Source organism: Danio rerio, chromosome 20 (genome assembly GCF_052040795.2).
Source record: "Danio rerio strain M-AB ecotype USA chromosome 20, GRCz13ab, whole genome shotgun sequence".
Classification (NCBI taxonomy): Eukaryota; Metazoa; Chordata; class Actinopteri; order Cypriniformes; family Danionidae; genus Danio; species Danio rerio.
In genome coordinates, this window is record NC_141040.1 from 48,512,501 (window position 1) to 48,531,109 (window position 18,609).

Sequence of the window (18,609 nt, forward strand, 5' to 3'; positions counted from 1 at the left end):
AAAGGTCCACCTTTAGAGAATTTCTGTGTTGGGCATGCAGACATTTAAAAGTGCATACTTTCAGTGCGAATAACTTCTAGAAGTACGTAAATTGGGACAGAGCACAGTTCCTTGATTAATCACAGCACACCACAGGTCTCCAGCTGAAGAAATAAACATGCATTTGCAGATTCCCAAACAACAAATTCCCAACAAATTCCTCAGAGCATTGTGTCATTGTAGAATAAAGTGTCTCGTTTCTGCTGTGCACACAAACTGCATGTGCTGAAGCTTCAATATCACAATCTCACAGCTGGTTTGGCATTTCTTGATGGGTTTAATTGTCATAAAAATTAATCATTTTCATTCTGAGACATCAAAAAGAGCTCATAATTGCCCAGGTGCCCTTAATTTCCAAATGACTCAGGTTTGGATAATACAGAGTAGTCAACTTATGCTTTCACTATGCGGTCCAAGTTTCTTTCATTAAATTGAATTTAGGTTGGGAATTCTGCAGCTAATGCTTTCCTAACTGGTTTAATTCCCTTTAAGTGCGAGTAGAATCAATGTCTTGTTTCTTTCAAACACTGTTTTGTGTGTTTGTGTAATGAACTGTGTTTGGGGAACACTACATGGTTGCTATTTAAAGCTGATTTACAAGAGAATGCACTTTGTTGAAAACATTGATTCACCAAAACCCATTTTCTGTTAAGAAAAGTAATTTATTTAATTGATATTTAGTGTAAAAAATTCTATCTTCACACTCAAAAAAAATTGTTTGCTGTTTGTTCAAACTACTCCTTTAAAATGAGCAGAAACAACACATTTCTTGATTTTTGTAGCAAAACTTAATTGTTTTATGACAAATCCACTTAAATTTGTAAAAAAAAAACATTAAGTTAACTTAATTCCTTAATGTTGTCCAAACATTTTACACCCTGTGCAAATAAAGTAGCCCGTGAGCGTATACTGTATCAATAGAAAAAAAAAACTTCATCACCTTCACATTTGTTTTGCCAGGAATATTTCGAAAGTAGCTCATATTTAAATTAAATGATGCATCTTTTACATATTTAATAAAGTGGCCGGGGAGTCTGTCTGTCTGTCTATCTGTCTGGACTGAAGTGTGTTCAATGATTATGAAGCTCCTCCTGTTGAAGCGCACTCTTCTACAGCTGTTATATGTTGCGCGCGCGGTTCAGTCAGGGAATCGAGAGCGCCAGACGCGCACCAGTAACCGCTCATGGCGTGTTCTTCTGTTTCACTCGTTATCGAGAAAATACAACGGCATCGATTCTGTTGGTGAGGGCTTCGCTTAATCTCCCCTGGACATCAGATGCTTCTGACACATGACAGCAGCGTAGATCATCTGAAGGGTTTTGCCTTGTGCCATTACGCGCATGTTTTCTGTAGCCTAACTTTTTCAGAGTCCCACCGATCCATGTCGAGCGCGTTTATTACTTGGAGTTAACTCATTTTTCCGCCGAAGAGCACATCGCACTGATCCTGATGGATATTTATTCATCTAAATTATCATCCGCTGTGGATTACGGCATCGGTGCGTTCCTGCTGCTCATTGGTAAGATTGAGTTACTGGCTCTCCAACTTTTTTTAGTTAGTCTGATGACTATAATGGTTTGTTTGCAAACAAAAAAAATCGCTGGAATGCTTTTAATTCACTTCTTATATAAGTGATTCAAAGGAGATTTGTTATTGTGAAAAGGAAGTGTTTTAATAGAAAGAGATTAACAACTGATGTTGTTTGCTGCGGTGCTTTCAAACCCGGCGGGGCTAAAGCTGATACAAGCAAGAAGTCTTTAAATTATTAACCTTTAACAGTTTTTCTCAGTCGCTTTTGGTCTATTTCTCAGATCAGGACTGAAATTCTTCAAACTACCTGTTCAATCTTCACATCATTGTGTCACTTGTGCACATTAGAAAAGCAGTTTCCTATTCCTTTGAACAAGTTGCAAATGCTTTTGTACATCCATGCAAATGATTATGTGCGATTGTCTGCTCTTCCTACATTTTCAATTATGTCACGTTGATCAAAATGTATAATTTTGGCCTCTGTCTGATTAGTTTCATCCACCACATCTAATTGTTTGTTTATGGCATAAGGATTTACATGCAAAAAGGCTGAACAAGCTGTCATAATATTTTGTCATAGTGCATTTTTCTACACATTTTTATTTATCTAGACTTTTAATCTAAATCTGTCTAGAATTGGTAAATTTCTCCAAGGTGAACATTGACTTTTTCTAATGAAGGGGCATCTCAAAGGAGATTGTCCCATGTAAAAATTTTACCATTTGTTTTTTCTTTGTGCTATGCAGTGCTGTCTTTTCCTTTCTGTATCACAACAAAATGATCTGGCGACAAATTACAGTACAAAGAGCAAAAAAAAAAGACATATTTTATACCAGATCAACCCACTAGAGAACACTGTTCAATTGACAACATGACAAAGTATTCTGAGTTTTATCCGTACACAATGACACAAGGACTTGTCATTCTGACGCCACTGACACATTCATTGACACAGAAATGTAGTTTCAATAGATAAACTAATGATTTTGAGCAAGAAATTGGCTTTTGCAATGGTGTTTTGCTATTTGTATGCATTATTTTGTAAATACACTTACTGCTTTGCAAATGTCAATTCTGATCTGAGAAATGTACCAAAGCGACTGAGAAAAACTGTAATTTAACAACTTTTTTCAGGGCAATAACACACTCTTAAAAAAAAACAAGCTGCTAGATATGACTTTAACCACTATAGGTGCTGTGTAGAATCTATGAAGCACCTTTAATGGTCCTCCAGTGGTTCATTGGAGTGGTTAAGCTGCTGTATAATACTATGTAGTTCTATGTATCCAGGCAAGGCAAGGTTATTTATATAGCACATTTCATACACAATTTCAAACTGCTTTACATAAACAGGAATAAAAGAAACAAGTACAAGTAAATAAAACAATGAATAAAATGACTAAAACAGATGAAAATGAGTTAAAACAGGTTATAAAAGAATGAAAAAGAAAGGAAAGACATAGCACAGTGCTCATTCAGCAAAGGCACAGCTAAACAGGTGTGTTTAAGCCTTGATTTGAATGTGCCTAAAGTTGAAGCACTTCTGATCATTTCTGGAATCTGTGAATCATAAAAAATGGGTTATTTTATAGTGCAACTAATTTGAGTGCCACAGTATATAGCATATTAGAGTGAATATAGTGATATATGGCAGCTTAACCAACCCCTCCAAAAAACTATTGCAGGTTTTTTATATGTTTCATGGATTGATTGGTTGTCCTATGATCACGAGTCAAAAAATGCTAAACAACCATTTTTCCAATCTCCCTTCCACCCTCTCCATCTTCGCTTCAGTATACTGTCATCCCAGCAAACTTTGTGTTTAACAGACATCTAATAGACATCTAATGTAGCTTGGCTAAAACAAGGCTAAACTTGAGCCACCAGTGAAAAACTAAAAGACATCCAAGAATAGCCCAAAACTAGACTAGTCTTCAAATAGACAGATTAGACAGACTTTATATGTGTAGTCATTCATTTCTGTTTATTTGATGAGTAGTCTAGTTTTGGCCTATTCTTTGATGTCTATTAGATTGTCACTGACAGCCCAAATTTAGTTTTGTTTTAGCCAAGATGACTAATAGACGTCTTTAAAAAAAAAAAAAAAAAAAAATGCTTGCTGGATGTCACAATAAAGACAGACAGAAGTAAACCAGAAATATTTAAAATATTAAAACAGTTCATGTAATAATGGATGTTCATTAGCTTTTGGGTTACTTTTAAGCACAGACGAAGTCAAAATTATTAACCCTCCAGTTTAATAGTTTTTTTTCAGCACAATTCTTAACATAACAGTTTTAATGAGCATTTTCTAATTACTAATTTCCTTTGTATTTGCCATGATGGCAGTAAATATGTTACTATAGTATCTTCAAATATCGTATTCAGCTATTCAGTGCAATTTAAAGGCCTTAGTATGTTAATTAAGTTAACTGGGTAGGTTAGATTAATAATGCAGGTTACTGGATGGTTTGTTTTGAAGCCAATCAAAATACATATATTGAGGGCAAATAATAATGATCATGAAAATTGCTTTGAAATGCTTAAAACAAGTTTTATTCAAGCCAAACTAAAATAAATAAGACTTTCTTCAAAATGAATATTGTATAAATGTCCTTGCTCCCTTATAAATCACTTGGCAAATATCAGAATTAATTGAAAACAGATTGCTAGAGCATATTTGATCTGTCATTCCCTCCCATTCTTTGTGATGAACATCATTCGGTCATTTTGTTCACTCATTCAGTATTTATGAGAAACCGAGTCATGTCATGAATTTAGACAGCTAAGAGAAAATCGTTTTTCTGTAGTCAAAGTATTTCCCACATTATTACTTCAAGGATGAAGAGATTCTGCATTCTCATTCCACATCCATTGTCTACCTTTTCCTCAAGAGAGGTCAAATCACATTTATATGTATAGCACTATGTATGTTTCAAAACAGCTTTATGGAAATACACAGAAAAATGTCTGAAATAAAAGGTACACAAGCTGTCATTGGAGTAGTTACCTTTTCAATATAATATTTGTACAAAAAAAGATCCATTTTGACACCTTAAAGATACATACAGTGGTATCTGAACTGTATATACCTACAGTACCGTTTGATTTCCTATGTACTTTGAGTGTGGTCCCTAGGTACAAGCATGTACCTTTTGAAAAAGCCTTTTGTGACAGCTTTTGTACCTTCATTTCTGAGAAAGCCCATGCAATTCACAATCAATCGCTATTATTCATTGTTATAAAGTTCAGTAACTCTGTTAGTATTGCATAGTCAATCCATTAGTTCACCCCCAAAATGACTCATTGTAGACCAAATCTATAAACATACTGGCAGAACAAAAATTAAGGTATTTTTCATTGATATCCTAAAGATTTCTGTCTCCCAAAAAGCTTCAAAACATTCATAAATAAAATAAACAATGTCACTACTGAGCATGTAAAGTCTAAATATTCCGAAATACATCAAAATACAAAAATCCATAAGCAGATTTAATTTAGCTTTCAATTCATACAGCTTGACGCTCCAAAATAGACTTCATTCTGTCTTGCGAAGAAGTGAAATATGTGCTGAATATTCATTGAGAAAGCATGTTTGAGTCGTGACTAAATCAGAGTGATGTAAACATGATGCGAATAAAAGCCTGTTCATCGTGTAAAAGTATTGTTTGATAGTTTTTTTTAATATTTATATTATATCGCTTTACAGATGTTTTGAATCCAACAGGTTTGTGTGAATACTTTCAAAGGAGAAACATAAATCAGATTTAATTAAACCTGATTCTACAATAATAGCATAACCGTATATAACATAATATCTTAATTTGTGTTCTGAAGATGAACAAAAAAATAAAAAATTTGAAATGCATCAATACAATTAATCTGTCTACGATCCCAAATCAGAAAAAGCTGGGAGAGTATGAAAAAGGCAAATAAAAAAGGAGTGATTTCTAAATTTACTTTGACTTGTATTTCATTGCGGACAATACAACAAACACGATTTACTGTGTTCCTCACATTATTGTTATTGTTCTGTTTTGTTTTTTCTTTCATAATAAACACATTTTCCAATTTTGGCTCTTGCAACACATTTCCAAAAAAGTTGGAACAGTAAACTTTGTAATGTTGCCATTCATTTTCACAACACTTATAAGACGTTTAGAGACTGAATAAAACAAGTGATGAAGTGTTTCAGGAGTAATTTTGCTCCATTCTACCTGCAAACAAGTCTTAGGGTGGGCAACAGTATAGTCACCATGAAGCATTTTACACTTTAAAGTGCATCACACATTCTCTATTGGAGACAGGTCTGGACTGCAGACAGGCCAGTCAAGTCCCTGTATCCTCTTTCTCTGCAGCCACTACTTTGTAACGTGTGCAGAATGTGGTTTTGCATTGTCTTGTTGAAATATGCATGGGCATACTTTCAAAATCTCTATGTACTTTTCAGCCACCACAGAAGTGCAAGTTACCTTTGCTAAGGTCACTGACACAACCCCACGACAGGACAGACCCTGGCTTTTGGATTTGTTGGTGGTAACAGTCTGAAAGATGCTTTTCCTCTTTGGTTTGGAGTACACAGCTTCTATTTCTCCCAAACAATACCTGAAATAGTGATTCAGCTGACCACAGTACACATTTCCACTGTGTGATGGTCGATCCCAGATGCCTCGGAGCCCAGAGAAGTTGACGGCGCTTTTAGACACTGTTAACATAGGGCTTCCTTTTGGCACAGTACAGTTTTAACTGGCATTGGTGGACGTACTGTGGTACTAGTCCTGTGCCCATGTCGCAATATCGCTTTTAGATGAATGGTGATTCTTGATGCAGTGCCACCTGAGGGATCAGAGATCACGGTAGTTCAGTTTAGGCTTGCACCCTTGTCCTTTACGAAATTTCTCCAAATTCCTTGAATATTTTAATGATGTTATGCACTGTTGAAGGTGAAATATCCAAAGCTTTCTTTGAGGAACATTGTTTTTAAACATTTCATTAATTTTCTCATGTATTTGTTGGCAAACTGGCAATCCTCAGCACAGTTTTCCTAAAGAACTAGACCTTTATTGGATGCTGCTTTTTGTACCAAATCATAACTACAATCACCTGTTGACATAACCTGTTTCAAATCACATCATTATTTAAACAGTTTACCTGATTACTCGCCCTAAACTGCTCTTGTCCCAGTGTTTTTTTGGAATGTGTTGCAGGTCTGAAGGGCAGGACAGGATGTGTTTTAGGCTTGAGCGGTAATACGGTAATATGGTATACCGCGGGATCTAAAAATAGCAACGGTGTCAGTTTCAATACGGTTATACCATCAAAAACAATGCACTTAAATAGGAGACAAGTATTAAACGTTAAATATTATTTATTTAATGCCTACAAATGCGTAGGCGTGATTGGTATCACGGGACAGAGTGGAAGAGAGAGAGAGAGGGAGAGGGTAAGGTGGCAAGTCGCGCACCAAGTGACCTGCAGTTTGGCAGTATTTCCGGTTTTGACCTAACGAGAAGGGAGACATGGTGAATACGAACTACTGTAGAGGTCTGCATTCTGCTGCTGAACTGCGGGAGCCAACCAGATTTCTTGCGGTGCGGGAATGAATTTCCGAATAAAGCGCAGGAGAGGTTGGTAACTCTGGTGTAATTTGAAAGGAAGCGTGCGCGCGGTCTAACAATATCGCTCCCGAGCGAGCAAGCAAGCAAGCGCGTATCCGCGTGGATACTGTTTGTTTGTGTGTGTGTGTGAATAAGAGAGAGAGAGCTTAGTGCAGTGCGTCTCTCTCTCTCTCTCTCTGTCTGTGTGTGTGTGTGCGTGCGTGCGAATGAGAGAGAGCGTCCTGTGCAGATCTCTAATATGAACAAGACAAACAGGTGACCGTGATCCTAAGGTCGCATATACGGTACCGTATTCAGTTTCTGAATGGTTTAGGCAGAAGCCAACAGTTTGGTGACGCTGTCTGAGCCTTACGTTATAATTTTTTTTATTATGCACGGTAATACCGGATACCGTGGTAAAATAAGGAGGAGGTTTGACGGTATAAAAATTTGGATACCGCCCAAGCCTAATGTGTATTTACAAATGAAACGAAGTTGTTCAGACTAAACCAGAAATATATTTTGTTCATATTGTCCGCAATGAAATACAAATCAAAGTACATTTGGAAATCACAACCTTCTTTTTTATTTGTGTTTTCCATACCATCCCAAGCGTTTCTGATTTGGGGTGGTTAAAATGGTCTGAAATTATCAAATTTGATGAAATAGTACACAACAGTTCACGCAAAAATAAAAATGCACTTACTATTTACTTTCAAACTTCAAGTGGTTTCAAACTTTGAGTTTCTTAATTCTGTTGAAGACTAAAGGAGATCATTTAGAAGAAAGATGAAAACGGGTAACCACACTGTAAAAAATGGCCGTGATTTCAACGGTAAAAACCTGTAAAAATGCTACAGTACAAATCCGTAACCTGGTTAACGGTATGTTTCCCTAATATATACGGCAAACAACCGTAAATTGACTTTCCCAGAATTCCCTGCATGGCACATCACTTTTTATGCATTTTGTTGACATTTATAATGATCTTTTTAGTTGTTTCCCCATCAGTTATGTACATTATAGATTTATGTTACATCTAATGTTGATAAACAATGTTTATTTCATGACTTTAATTTTATGCGTGTTACCATACTGGTGTTTAGTAGCTGTGTGAATGACACTGAGCACCTTCTATATGCTGATACTCTTTTCTGCTTGTGCAAAAAGTTGATTGTGATGAGGATTGGCTCATTATGTAACATCCTCATCACCACCTGCATGTGGGTGTGCTACTACTAACGTGTCTGTGTAACAAAAGATGTGTAGATGTTGGTCATTCAAAATACGGACATATTACCTCTATAAATTAATAAAATACGGCAGTTTACCATAAAAATGAGAAATTACTTTTACGGTTTGTACTGTGTTTTTAACAGTAAAGTACTGGCAACCACAGCTGCCGTTTTTTTTACCGTAAATTTTACGGATTTATTTTTTACAGTGCACTGACTTCCATAGAAAAAAACAAATACTATGGAAGTCAACTGTTGCATGTTAAAGCAAAGAATAAAACTTATATTATTCAATTACTGGTTTTAATGGGGAAGTTTCATATATTGTAGAAAAGATTAAATGGTTGGGTGGTAAGCCAATTTCTTTTTTCATCAACATTTAAACATATACAATATGGTATAAATCTGAAATACATTTTAAAAAGCTCTCAGGACCTGTAATATTATCTGCAAATTCAAAATAAACATGCAAGTAAACTGTATACCACCACAGTATTTGTGTTTTATTTTTTTCTTTATTATTTATTTTTCATTCATTCATTCATTTTCTTTTCGGCTGGTCCCTTTAATAATCTGAGGTCGCCACAGCAGAATGACCCGCCAACCGATTTATCTTTACTTTTAATTTAATTTGACTTTTTTTTCTACCTTTAATAATATATACCGATGGCATATTGTGCAAATTGCATTTCTCTTATTGTTACATGTGTTCATATGGAATAAAATAAGAGTCACAGGTTGCAGTTTTTCATCTTTCTACAAAATATCTTCTTTTGTGGAATCGGTTTGACTCAATTGAAGGGAGAGTAATTGATGCCAGAGGTCATTGTTTGTGTGAACAGTCCCTTTAAGGGTCACCAGAGCAGATTACTACTGCCTCGAGTCTTTTTTTACATGTTCAATGCCTCAAAAGTCTGCACGCTTTAGAGAGCGGTGTAGTAAATCCCCCACTGAGACGTTATATATACATAGAAGTCAGAGTGCCTTCTTTCACACTGATTTGGTTGTTGCTTTTTATTCAGTTGCTTTGAGAAAGCCTATGGATGTTGACACAGTAGTTGTGCCCTACGTCATTGTACATGGTTTTTTTCTCTGCAGCTGGGGACACTTCATCTCATCTGTGCACAGAAAACTGCAGGTGTTCTGTAAACCCTTTCATGCAGCTGGCAGCAGCAGCATTGAACCCATTTACAGTACAAGCTGAGAATAACAGGCGATGCTGATGGCTTTTGACTCTGCTGAATGACTGTTACTATTATTAATACGGATTATTATTAAAACAGTGTGCACTCAGCGGTTCTTATTACTGGTGTGGATTAAAAACATTTTTATTTTGTTAAAATTACACTCACCGGCTTTTTATTAGGTACACCTTACTAGCACTAGGTTGGACCCGCTTTTGGCTGCCTTAATCCTTTGTGGCATAGATTCAACAAGTACTTGGAAATATTCCTCAGAGATTTTGGTCCATATTGACATGATAGCATCACGTGGTTGCTGCAAATTTGTCGGCTGCACATCCATGATGCGAATCTCCCGTTCAACCCCATCCCAAAGGTGCTCTATTGGATTGAGTTCAGGGGGCTGTGGAGGCCATTTGACTACAGTGAACTCATTGTCATGTTTAAGAAAGCAGTCTGAAATGATTCACACTTTATGACACAGTGCATTATCCTGCTGGAAGTAACCAACAAGATGGGTACACTGTGGTCATAAAGGGATAGACATGGTCAGCAACATCAGTCAAGTAGGCTGTGGTGTTGACACGATGCTCAATTGGTACTAATGGGCCCAAAATGTGCCAAGAAAACATCCCCCACACTATTACACCTCCACCACCAGCCGGAACTGTTGATGACTGGCAGGATGGATCCATGCTTTCATGCTGTTGAATCCAATTCTGACCCTGCCATTCGAATGTTGCAGCAGAAATCGAGCCTCATCAGATCGGACAACATTTTTCCAATTTTCTTATTGTCCAGTTTTGGTGAGCCTGTGCAAATTATAGCCTCAGTTTCCTGTTCTTAGTTGACAGGAGTAGCACCTTTATGGTCTTCTGCTGCTGTAGCCCATCCGCCTCAAGGTTGGATGTTGTGCATTCAGAGATGCTCTTCTGCATATCTCGGTTGTAACGAGTGGTTATTTGAGTTACTGTTGCCTTTCTATCAGCTGGAGCCAGTCTGGCCATTCTCCTCTGACCTCTGGCATCAACAAGGCATTTGCACCAACAGAACTGCCTCTCACTGGACATTTTCGAAACATTCTCCGTAAACCCTAGATATGGTTGTGCATGAAAAACTTTCAGTTTCTGAAATACTCAGACCAGCCTGTTCATCACCAACAACCATGCCATGTTCAAAGATACCTAAAATCCCCTTTCTTCCCCATTCTGATGTTCGGTTTGAACTGCAGCAGATCGTCTTGACCATGTCTACATGCCTAAATGCGTGTTTCTTATGGCTGATGAGAAATTTGCGTTAATAAGCAGTTGGACACGTGTACCTAATAAAGGGGCTGATGAGTGTGTGTTAAAGGGATAGTTGACCCAAAACTAAAAACCCTGTCATCATCATTCACTCAACCTTCACTTGTCGCCAGTGGTGTAAAGAGAACTAAATATTATACTCGAGTTCCAAAAGTACAATTACTTACTCAAAAATGTAGTGTGAGTAAAAGTATTTGAGTAGTATAACTTAAAGTATGAGTTAAAAGTAACCCTTATTAAAATTAATCAAGAGTAGTGAGTATTACGGTGTGAAAGCTTAATGGGTTTACATCCAATTTATTTACTAAATTTTTATACATTTAGTTGTTGTTTAAGGGCATTTAAGTCATTATACAGTGGACATTCGTCATCTTCTCATCAGTGACATGCATCTAAATAGTCTCTCGGACATTGTGTGTAAAGATTTTGTGTCTTCTGCATCTTGATGTTGCTCTGTATGCTGCCATTTGGCGGCTTGGAGGCTCAGTGGTTAGCACTGTTGGTGTCGGTTTCTTCTGGGTGCTCCGGCTTCCCCCACAGTCCAAAGACATGCGCTATACCGTAGGTGAATCGGAGAAGCTAAATTGGCTGTAGTGTTTGAGTGTGTGTGAAAAAGAGAGTGTAAGGGTGTTTTCCAGTATGGGTTGTGGCTGAAAGGGAATCCGCTGCATAAAACTAAACATAAGCATAAAACATTAAATATTTTGGAGTAGTTGGCGGTTCGTTCCATTGTGGTGACCCCCTATAAATAAGCGACTGAGCCAAAAGAAAATGAATGAATGAACAAATGAATTACCGTTTGTGCGAGACATATCCAATGCAGTGTCTATGGACAGGACACTAAATTGGACTTTGTTTTCTCTTCCGGGTTATCAGTCTCACACTAATTTCTTTGTTTTTCTGAAAGTCTTGATACCCCCATCATGTAGTTTTTCTTTTATTATTGCAGCAAATAGGATTGAAAAAATAAATATTTGTTGTACTCTCCCATTTACTGCGCTCTAAGTTTACCCAACTATGATGTCTTGCACTACCAAAAAAAAAAAAAAAACCAGAAATGTGAAAAGGGTCCATCATGGATGAAATCCTGGGTTTTCTTCTGCTGGGAAAATGTATGGAGACTCACTTGTAATGCTTTTGAACATATGACTGTACAGATGGCTCACATTAAATGTAATTCACATACCCAGCAGTCAACCTGGATGAAGGATTTCAGCAGCACAGAAAAGATCAGATTTGATAAGGCTTGTAAAATGTAACATTCCGCAACCTAAAATAGTATCCACTTTATTTAAGCATGTAAGCTGAGCATGTGAGGATGGAACTGAAAGCAATCAAGACGTCTCTTGGGAAACTTCTCATGTGGGTTTAACATTTATGTTATTCAGCTTGCATAAAGTGAATACATAATGCCATGATGTAATGGTTACACATGAAATCAAAACAAACCTTATTGATTTTGCTTGCTTACATTCCTAGTTTTGTGGTGAACAATTCATCTAAGCATGTCATTAAGAAAAAAAAAAAAATTGTTTGCCCTTGTAATCTTGAGTTTAAACTCTCCGCTTGAGCCTAGACTTGACCCAACCCAATGAGCAGACTGAGTCAGGCCGACATTTCCTGCCACTATCTTCACACTAGCTATGCAAAAATCTATAATGAAAGCATTTCATTACTTTCGCACTGTTTGTGCACATTTAAGACAAAATTATTTGTGTTTAAAATAAAAGATGCCAGGACAGACATGTTTATACACATATTAATAAGTGTATTTGTCTGTCCACTTTTGCTCATTTTCAAATCGCGTGTAGAGAAGCTAATTTGAGGACAGTGTCTTTATACGGAGCGTGTGCATCAGTCACCTGTGTGCATCGCGTATGGCAGATGCAGCACACAGGCATTTGCCTTTCACACCGGCTGCACCAGCAGCACGAAGCTGATCGACAACGGCTGCACAGATTCATCTATCTCTATTCTATCTAGTCACCTATCTATCTTTAGATATTAATACACTTTTTATTTTTACTTTTTTAACTGCACAAAGGTCCTGCAGCAACTTCCTGCGCAAGCGGTGTGAAACAGGCTTTACAGAAATTGACTGATTCAGAGATTACATAGTGAATGCGGCCGTTTTTATATTCATTTCAACGTGGTTTCAAACCAAAATAAAGCGAAAGCATAATTCTCTTGCAATCAGACTATATCACATTTAAGGTCGGCTCTCTGATGCTGCGTTCACTTTTCATAGAAAGATACAAAAATGCTTAAATGGGATGATAGAATGATTAAAACACAGGAGAATTCTGGTAAAAATGGGAGAGTTGACAGGCCTGCAGAAAGAATGATAGTCAGCCTTCAATGTCCTCTTTTGTCACTTCTTCAAGCACACCCCTGAGAGCGAGGTAAGATAAATCTAAACTAATTTCTGTGGCTTCAAAAACTCAGAATTGTAGTTGATAACGTCTGTCATAACAGCCCACGTATTAAAAAAAATAGGTTTAAATCAGGCTCAGGCTCATAATTACAGTTAATTAGTTAGACCGGGTCAGACTCGGACACAAGGTGCATGGGCTCAGATAGGGTTAGAGATCTAAGCTCTATTGTAATCTACAAATGAAACCTGAAACTGCACTTCCTGTTTCTTTTCAGTTAAGTTCTCTGATTACATCTGTCTGAGGCAGTGGGCATGACTAACATACTTAAACCGCGCCCTCTAACTATCAGCTTTGACAACAAACAGAAATGGTGAGAAGGAGGTGCCTGTAATGCTGTGTTCACACCAGACGCGGAACGCGCGGATAAATCGCGCTATTCGCGCGTAAATAGCCGCGTGAACATTTGAGTTTACTCGCTTCATTCGCACGTTAAATTCACTTCAAAACAGACGCGGATTCGTGTGATGGGCAGGGCTTCTGTCTGCCCGGTGACTCTAGCTTCATAGCTAAATGGCTAACATGGATTTTATTAAGAAAATAACAGCGTTAATGTGCTTTATGGAGACTGAAAAACAGCGTCGATACGTTTAGGGTCCTGTCTGAGTCCACTGCATCCTTTCAGAGGTGCATCCAGCTCTGTGAGCTCATAAACTCCTCCAGAACCTGAACCTGGATGATGGAGACTTTCAGCGGTGCCTCTGACTGAGCCAAGCCCAATTTGATGACTTGTTGTCGGTGTCACCTGGAGGATTTCCCCCGGGACACCATCAACAGGTTCTACGTCACAATCATGCCCCCACAAGAGCAAGCTTCTGATTGGTTAACACAGCACGAATGTCTGCTGAAGTTCAGATCTTCGAACTCGAGAGATTCGTGCGAAACGCTCATTAAGCATGTCAAATGCGCAAAACGCTCAATTCGCCTCGCGTGTATCGCACAATTCACGACTTAACATGTAAATCACTCGCGCTTGACGCGCGTTCCGCGTCTGGTGTGAACGCAGCATAAGGTTGTAATAACTCTCCCGTAACTTTTCCCAATCTTCCTGAATAAAATTACTATTTTTACTAAATCCATTCAGCTCACAGGAGAAAATAACAAGCCACGCCCACTGTTTTCTAATTTAATTATCCGTTTCTCTAGGAAATGCATCACAATACAGAAAAAAAACGGTCGCAGTTAGAGTCATGTTGACTTTAATTTATTAATACACAGCTCTCTGGATTACTTGATTCTGATGGGTCAATCATGACATTCCAAGGTTTGATATTTCAAGATAACAACCACTGAAATAGCACAGGCTTATCCGAGTATATTCATACTGTACATATATTAATATGCATGTGAGTCACATTGCTGTTCTTGACTATTTGGCTCCATCTTGGGACTGAATAATATGTAGTTTAGTGTAGGCTCCTTTTAACAAGCTTTACATTTAATAAAAGAGTTAAAGGGGTGGTCCAGAGGTCAAAGCAATGTCTGCTTAAGCTTCATTTGTTAAAAAAAAAAAAAAAAAAAAAAGCAGCTGCATAGAGAGACATTGCATCGCTGGTAAAGATTGTGGGTGTTTACAGCGGTTTGGCGGATAAATATGAATTTGTAGCTAAATTGTTAGTGGTGCCAAACAGCATTTCCTATTGTTACATCCTTGTTTACGTCATTGCTACAACATACCGTTATTGCTAGAAATTATGCATGTAATAGATACATTTTAACAAATAAAAAAACTTAAAGGTTGTTGTCCACAATTCACAGCTTCTTCTATTATGGTTGAAGCTGCGCCTCCTTGGAGGAGTTTTTCGCTGAATCTGGCACTAAACTGGGAGAAATTCTGGAAGCTCAAATGCTAGCTATATCTTTTTTATATAATTCCCAGGAACATTATTAAAATTAAACTGTAAGCACTTCTCTTTTTATGTCTTGTCCTTTGGAACCCCAGAAACAAAAGGAGCTCTGTGGAAATAGCAGCATTTATATGGCATTTTAACTTTCTCTGCTAAATCAATACAGTGCCTCTGGCCACGCCCCTTTGCACGGGGTGTATGCACGTAACCTGAAGCGTTTATGATCTCATTAACCCAGATGTATTTTTTTTTGTAGTCTCCAATCTTCATTCGCTGTAGGCTTTGCTAAGCTAACTTTGTAAAAGCCTCCCTTTGCATTAATTTAAAGATGATGTTTGTGTTTACACAGCAACATTACACATTAACTAAAGTTTAAAATATGACATCGCAGTGGACCACCACATTAATGACAAATGCTTTACTTTTGTGACAGTTAGTCATGTATTAAGTGGGATACTGTGATTGAGGTTAATGCAGATTATTACAAGACTGTCTGGAATACTTGATCCAGATTGTTCAGTCATGGCATTCCGATGTATGTTATTTCCAGATAACAAGTGTTAAATAACGCAGGCTCATCTACTTCGAATAACCTTGACTGTTATCATTATTATTTTTAATCTGTTTCAGAAGAGTCAATTTATTGGCATCAAGCAAAGGAAACATCTTGGAAAACAAATTGACTTTAGAGATGAACACATAATAAGAATGCATTAGGAAAAACTATGAATAGTCAATGGCAATCATCTTTAATCATTTTTTTTTTTTTTTAAGTTTAATGATCGAGATAAAGGATCGGTCTGGTCAAAATAGAAAAAAGAAACAACAGTAGAACTCACAGCTATGTTTAATAGTGAAAGTTTGACCATTTCTACAGACAATGTGCAACTCAAGAGATTGAGACGAAACACCTGTGTAGCCTTAAGAAAACCACTTATTGATAGTCAGGCTAATTGTAAATGACTCAATTTGCTAGGGAGCAAACAGACTGGACTCTGAAGAAATAGCTTGGCATTGTGACAAGTGAAGCAGCCAGCATTGCCCACAATATAGCAATGAGTGTTGTGATATGGGGATGATATAACTGGTCAGGTCTAGGTTCAGCAACATTACAGTATGTGCACAAAGGGATAGTTCTATCAAAAATGTAATTGCTGTCATCATTTACTCACCCATGACTTGTTCAAAGCCAGTTTAAGTTACTTTTTTTAAAGATTCTTTTGGCCTTTTTGCCTTTATTAAGTGGATAGGACAGTAATGAGACAGGAAGCGAAGTGGGAGAGTAAGAGGGTTACACAGGGATGTTTTACATAAGTAAATAAAGTAGAATTATTGCCACACTGATGACTCAAAATGGGGAAATTGTTTAAACAACTTACATTTAAAAACAGTGTTATCCTCAAGAGTTTTTCAAGTGCAATATTTCTCTTAAGTCTAGAAACAGAAAACCATCTCTGTAGAATGACTCTTGAAGGAGCTGTATGCACTTTATAAAACATTGTGATCGCACAACGGAGGTTATTAAATTGATGCATGAAGTCATTAAAATATGCCTTAGCTATAGCTGCTTTGGATGAAGTGTCTGCCAAATGCACATACAATACATGCAAATCCCAGAGCTATCAAAGATGCAGTCTAAAGCTGTCAATGTGATTATGAATAGAGTTGACTTGGATAAATTGTTATAAAACGCATCGACAGCTCGGTGTGAAACTCCACATGGCTGAAAGGCAAAATATTAAGGTTATGACGGAGTCAAGATGACACACTGTAGGTTGTTGCTGAGATAAAAGAGAGGAGGAGACACGAGGAAAGACACCAGAGACTGTTTGAAGATGGAGTTACATAAGACTGCAGGGGAACTTGTCTGGGATTTGCTCCTAGAATTAAAACAAAATATACAGCATGTCTCTGTAGACTAGATCACTATCTAGCATGCCAAGAACATGGTATAGAAAAACTGTTAAAACACACCTGGAATGCAATGAACGTCAACGTAACTAGATCAAAATGTAAACATAATGTATAGTATGCAGTATTATGAACATTATTTGAGTTAAATGAACACGAAGGGTCAAAGAAAACATTTGAAGCACCAAACTTTTAGTCGGTTTGTGTGTGTGAGAAAGGGTGTTGTTTAAAGCAAGACACTTTTTGAAGGAAAAACTCCTCTACGCTTTTAAAAATAAAGGTACACAAGCTGTCACTGAAGGGTCCATATTGGTATCTCAAAAGTAAATAATAGTACCTACATTTTTAAGAGGACACTTTTGCACTTTTAGGTACTAATATAAGGTAATAATATGGACCTTCTAGGTACAAATTTGTATCTTTTGAAAAGGTTCCACCCCAGTGACAGATCGTGTACCTTTATTTCTAAGAGTGTGGGAGTTAAGTTTTACCATTTCTGAAGCCATTCAGCTGATGTTTGGGTCTGGTGGGAGCACTTTTAGCTTAGCTTAGCATAGATCACTGAATCAGATTAGACCATAAGCATCTCATGTATGACTGAAGGCTGATTTATAATTATTTGTGGCGCCAAATTGCAGATGCATGAGGCTTTTACTTGATGCGTTTGGCATTGTGATATTCTTTAAATCGACATTGGGAAGTCATTATTATCGTTCAAAATTTTTAAAGTAATTATTTTTATAATTTATTTTAATGATTAAAAAAAATTTTCAGAAGCATTCAAGCTTTTTTTTAAATCAAACGTTGATGCTTCCCTTGCTTTTGTTCATATCTCGGACAATTCTACCTTCATTCATTTTCTTTTCGACTTAGTCCCTTTATTAATCTGGGGTCGCCACAGCGGATTGATCCGCCAACTTATACAGCATATGTTTTATGCAGCGGATGCCCTTCCAGCAGCAACCCATCACTGGGAAACATCCATACACACTCATACACTACTGACAATTTACCCTACCCAATTCACCTGTACCACATGTCTTTGGACTGTGGGGGACACCGGAGCACGCGGAGGAAACCCATGCAAACACGTGAAGAACATGCAAACTCTACACTTGCAAACTGACCCAGCCGAGGCTCGAATCAGTGACCTTCTAGCTGTGAGGCCAATGTGCTACCCACTGCAGCCCACAGTTCTACCTGTTAAAGTTAAATATAAATGACAACAGAACATGGCTCTACAAATATATATTTTTATTATGTCAATAATAAACAGTGCTTGAAAAAAAAAAAAAATCGACCTAGAAAACAGCAACTTTTATTTTCCATCAGTCTTAGTTTTCAATGCAAGTAGCCAGTTTTGAACAAGAAGCTAATGGTCTGATCCAAATCAATGATCTATGCTAAGCTAAAAGTGCTGCCGCCAGACCCAGAGATTGACTGAATGGATAAAAAAATGGTAAAACTCAGCTGTTTAACTCTTAGGGACTTGTAAAATGAAAATCTGTTTTAAAAAAAGTGGAGAGAATTTTT

General features: G+C 37.3%; 1 protein-coding gene and 1 long non-coding RNA gene across 4 annotated transcripts in view; one reads left to right on the plus strand and one right to left on the minus strand.

The window, feature by feature from the left end:
- LOC141379446 (uncharacterized) overlaps positions 1-18,609 on the minus strand; it is an 80,544-nt gene that overhangs the window by 31,077 nt on the left and 30,858 nt on the right. Inside the window, exon 7 of one of the 3 annotated variants that reach the window (XR_015519155.1) lies at positions 5,253-6,405. The exons of the other annotated variants lie outside the window; for them this stretch is intronic. This is a non-coding gene — a long non-coding RNA (uncharacterized LOC141379446). Of the gene's footprint in view, positions 1-5,252; positions 6,406-18,609 lie in introns of those variants that run through there. 3 annotated transcript variants of the gene reach the window in all.
- The window catches only part of opn8b (opsin 8, group member b), a 32,304-nt gene continuing 15,183 nt past the window's right edge, over positions 1,489-18,609 (plus strand). The window contains 1 exon segment of the mRNA NM_001316945.1: positions 1,489-1,558. Within this exon segment, the coding sequence (NP_001303874.1) occupies positions 1,489-1,558 (70 nt within the window).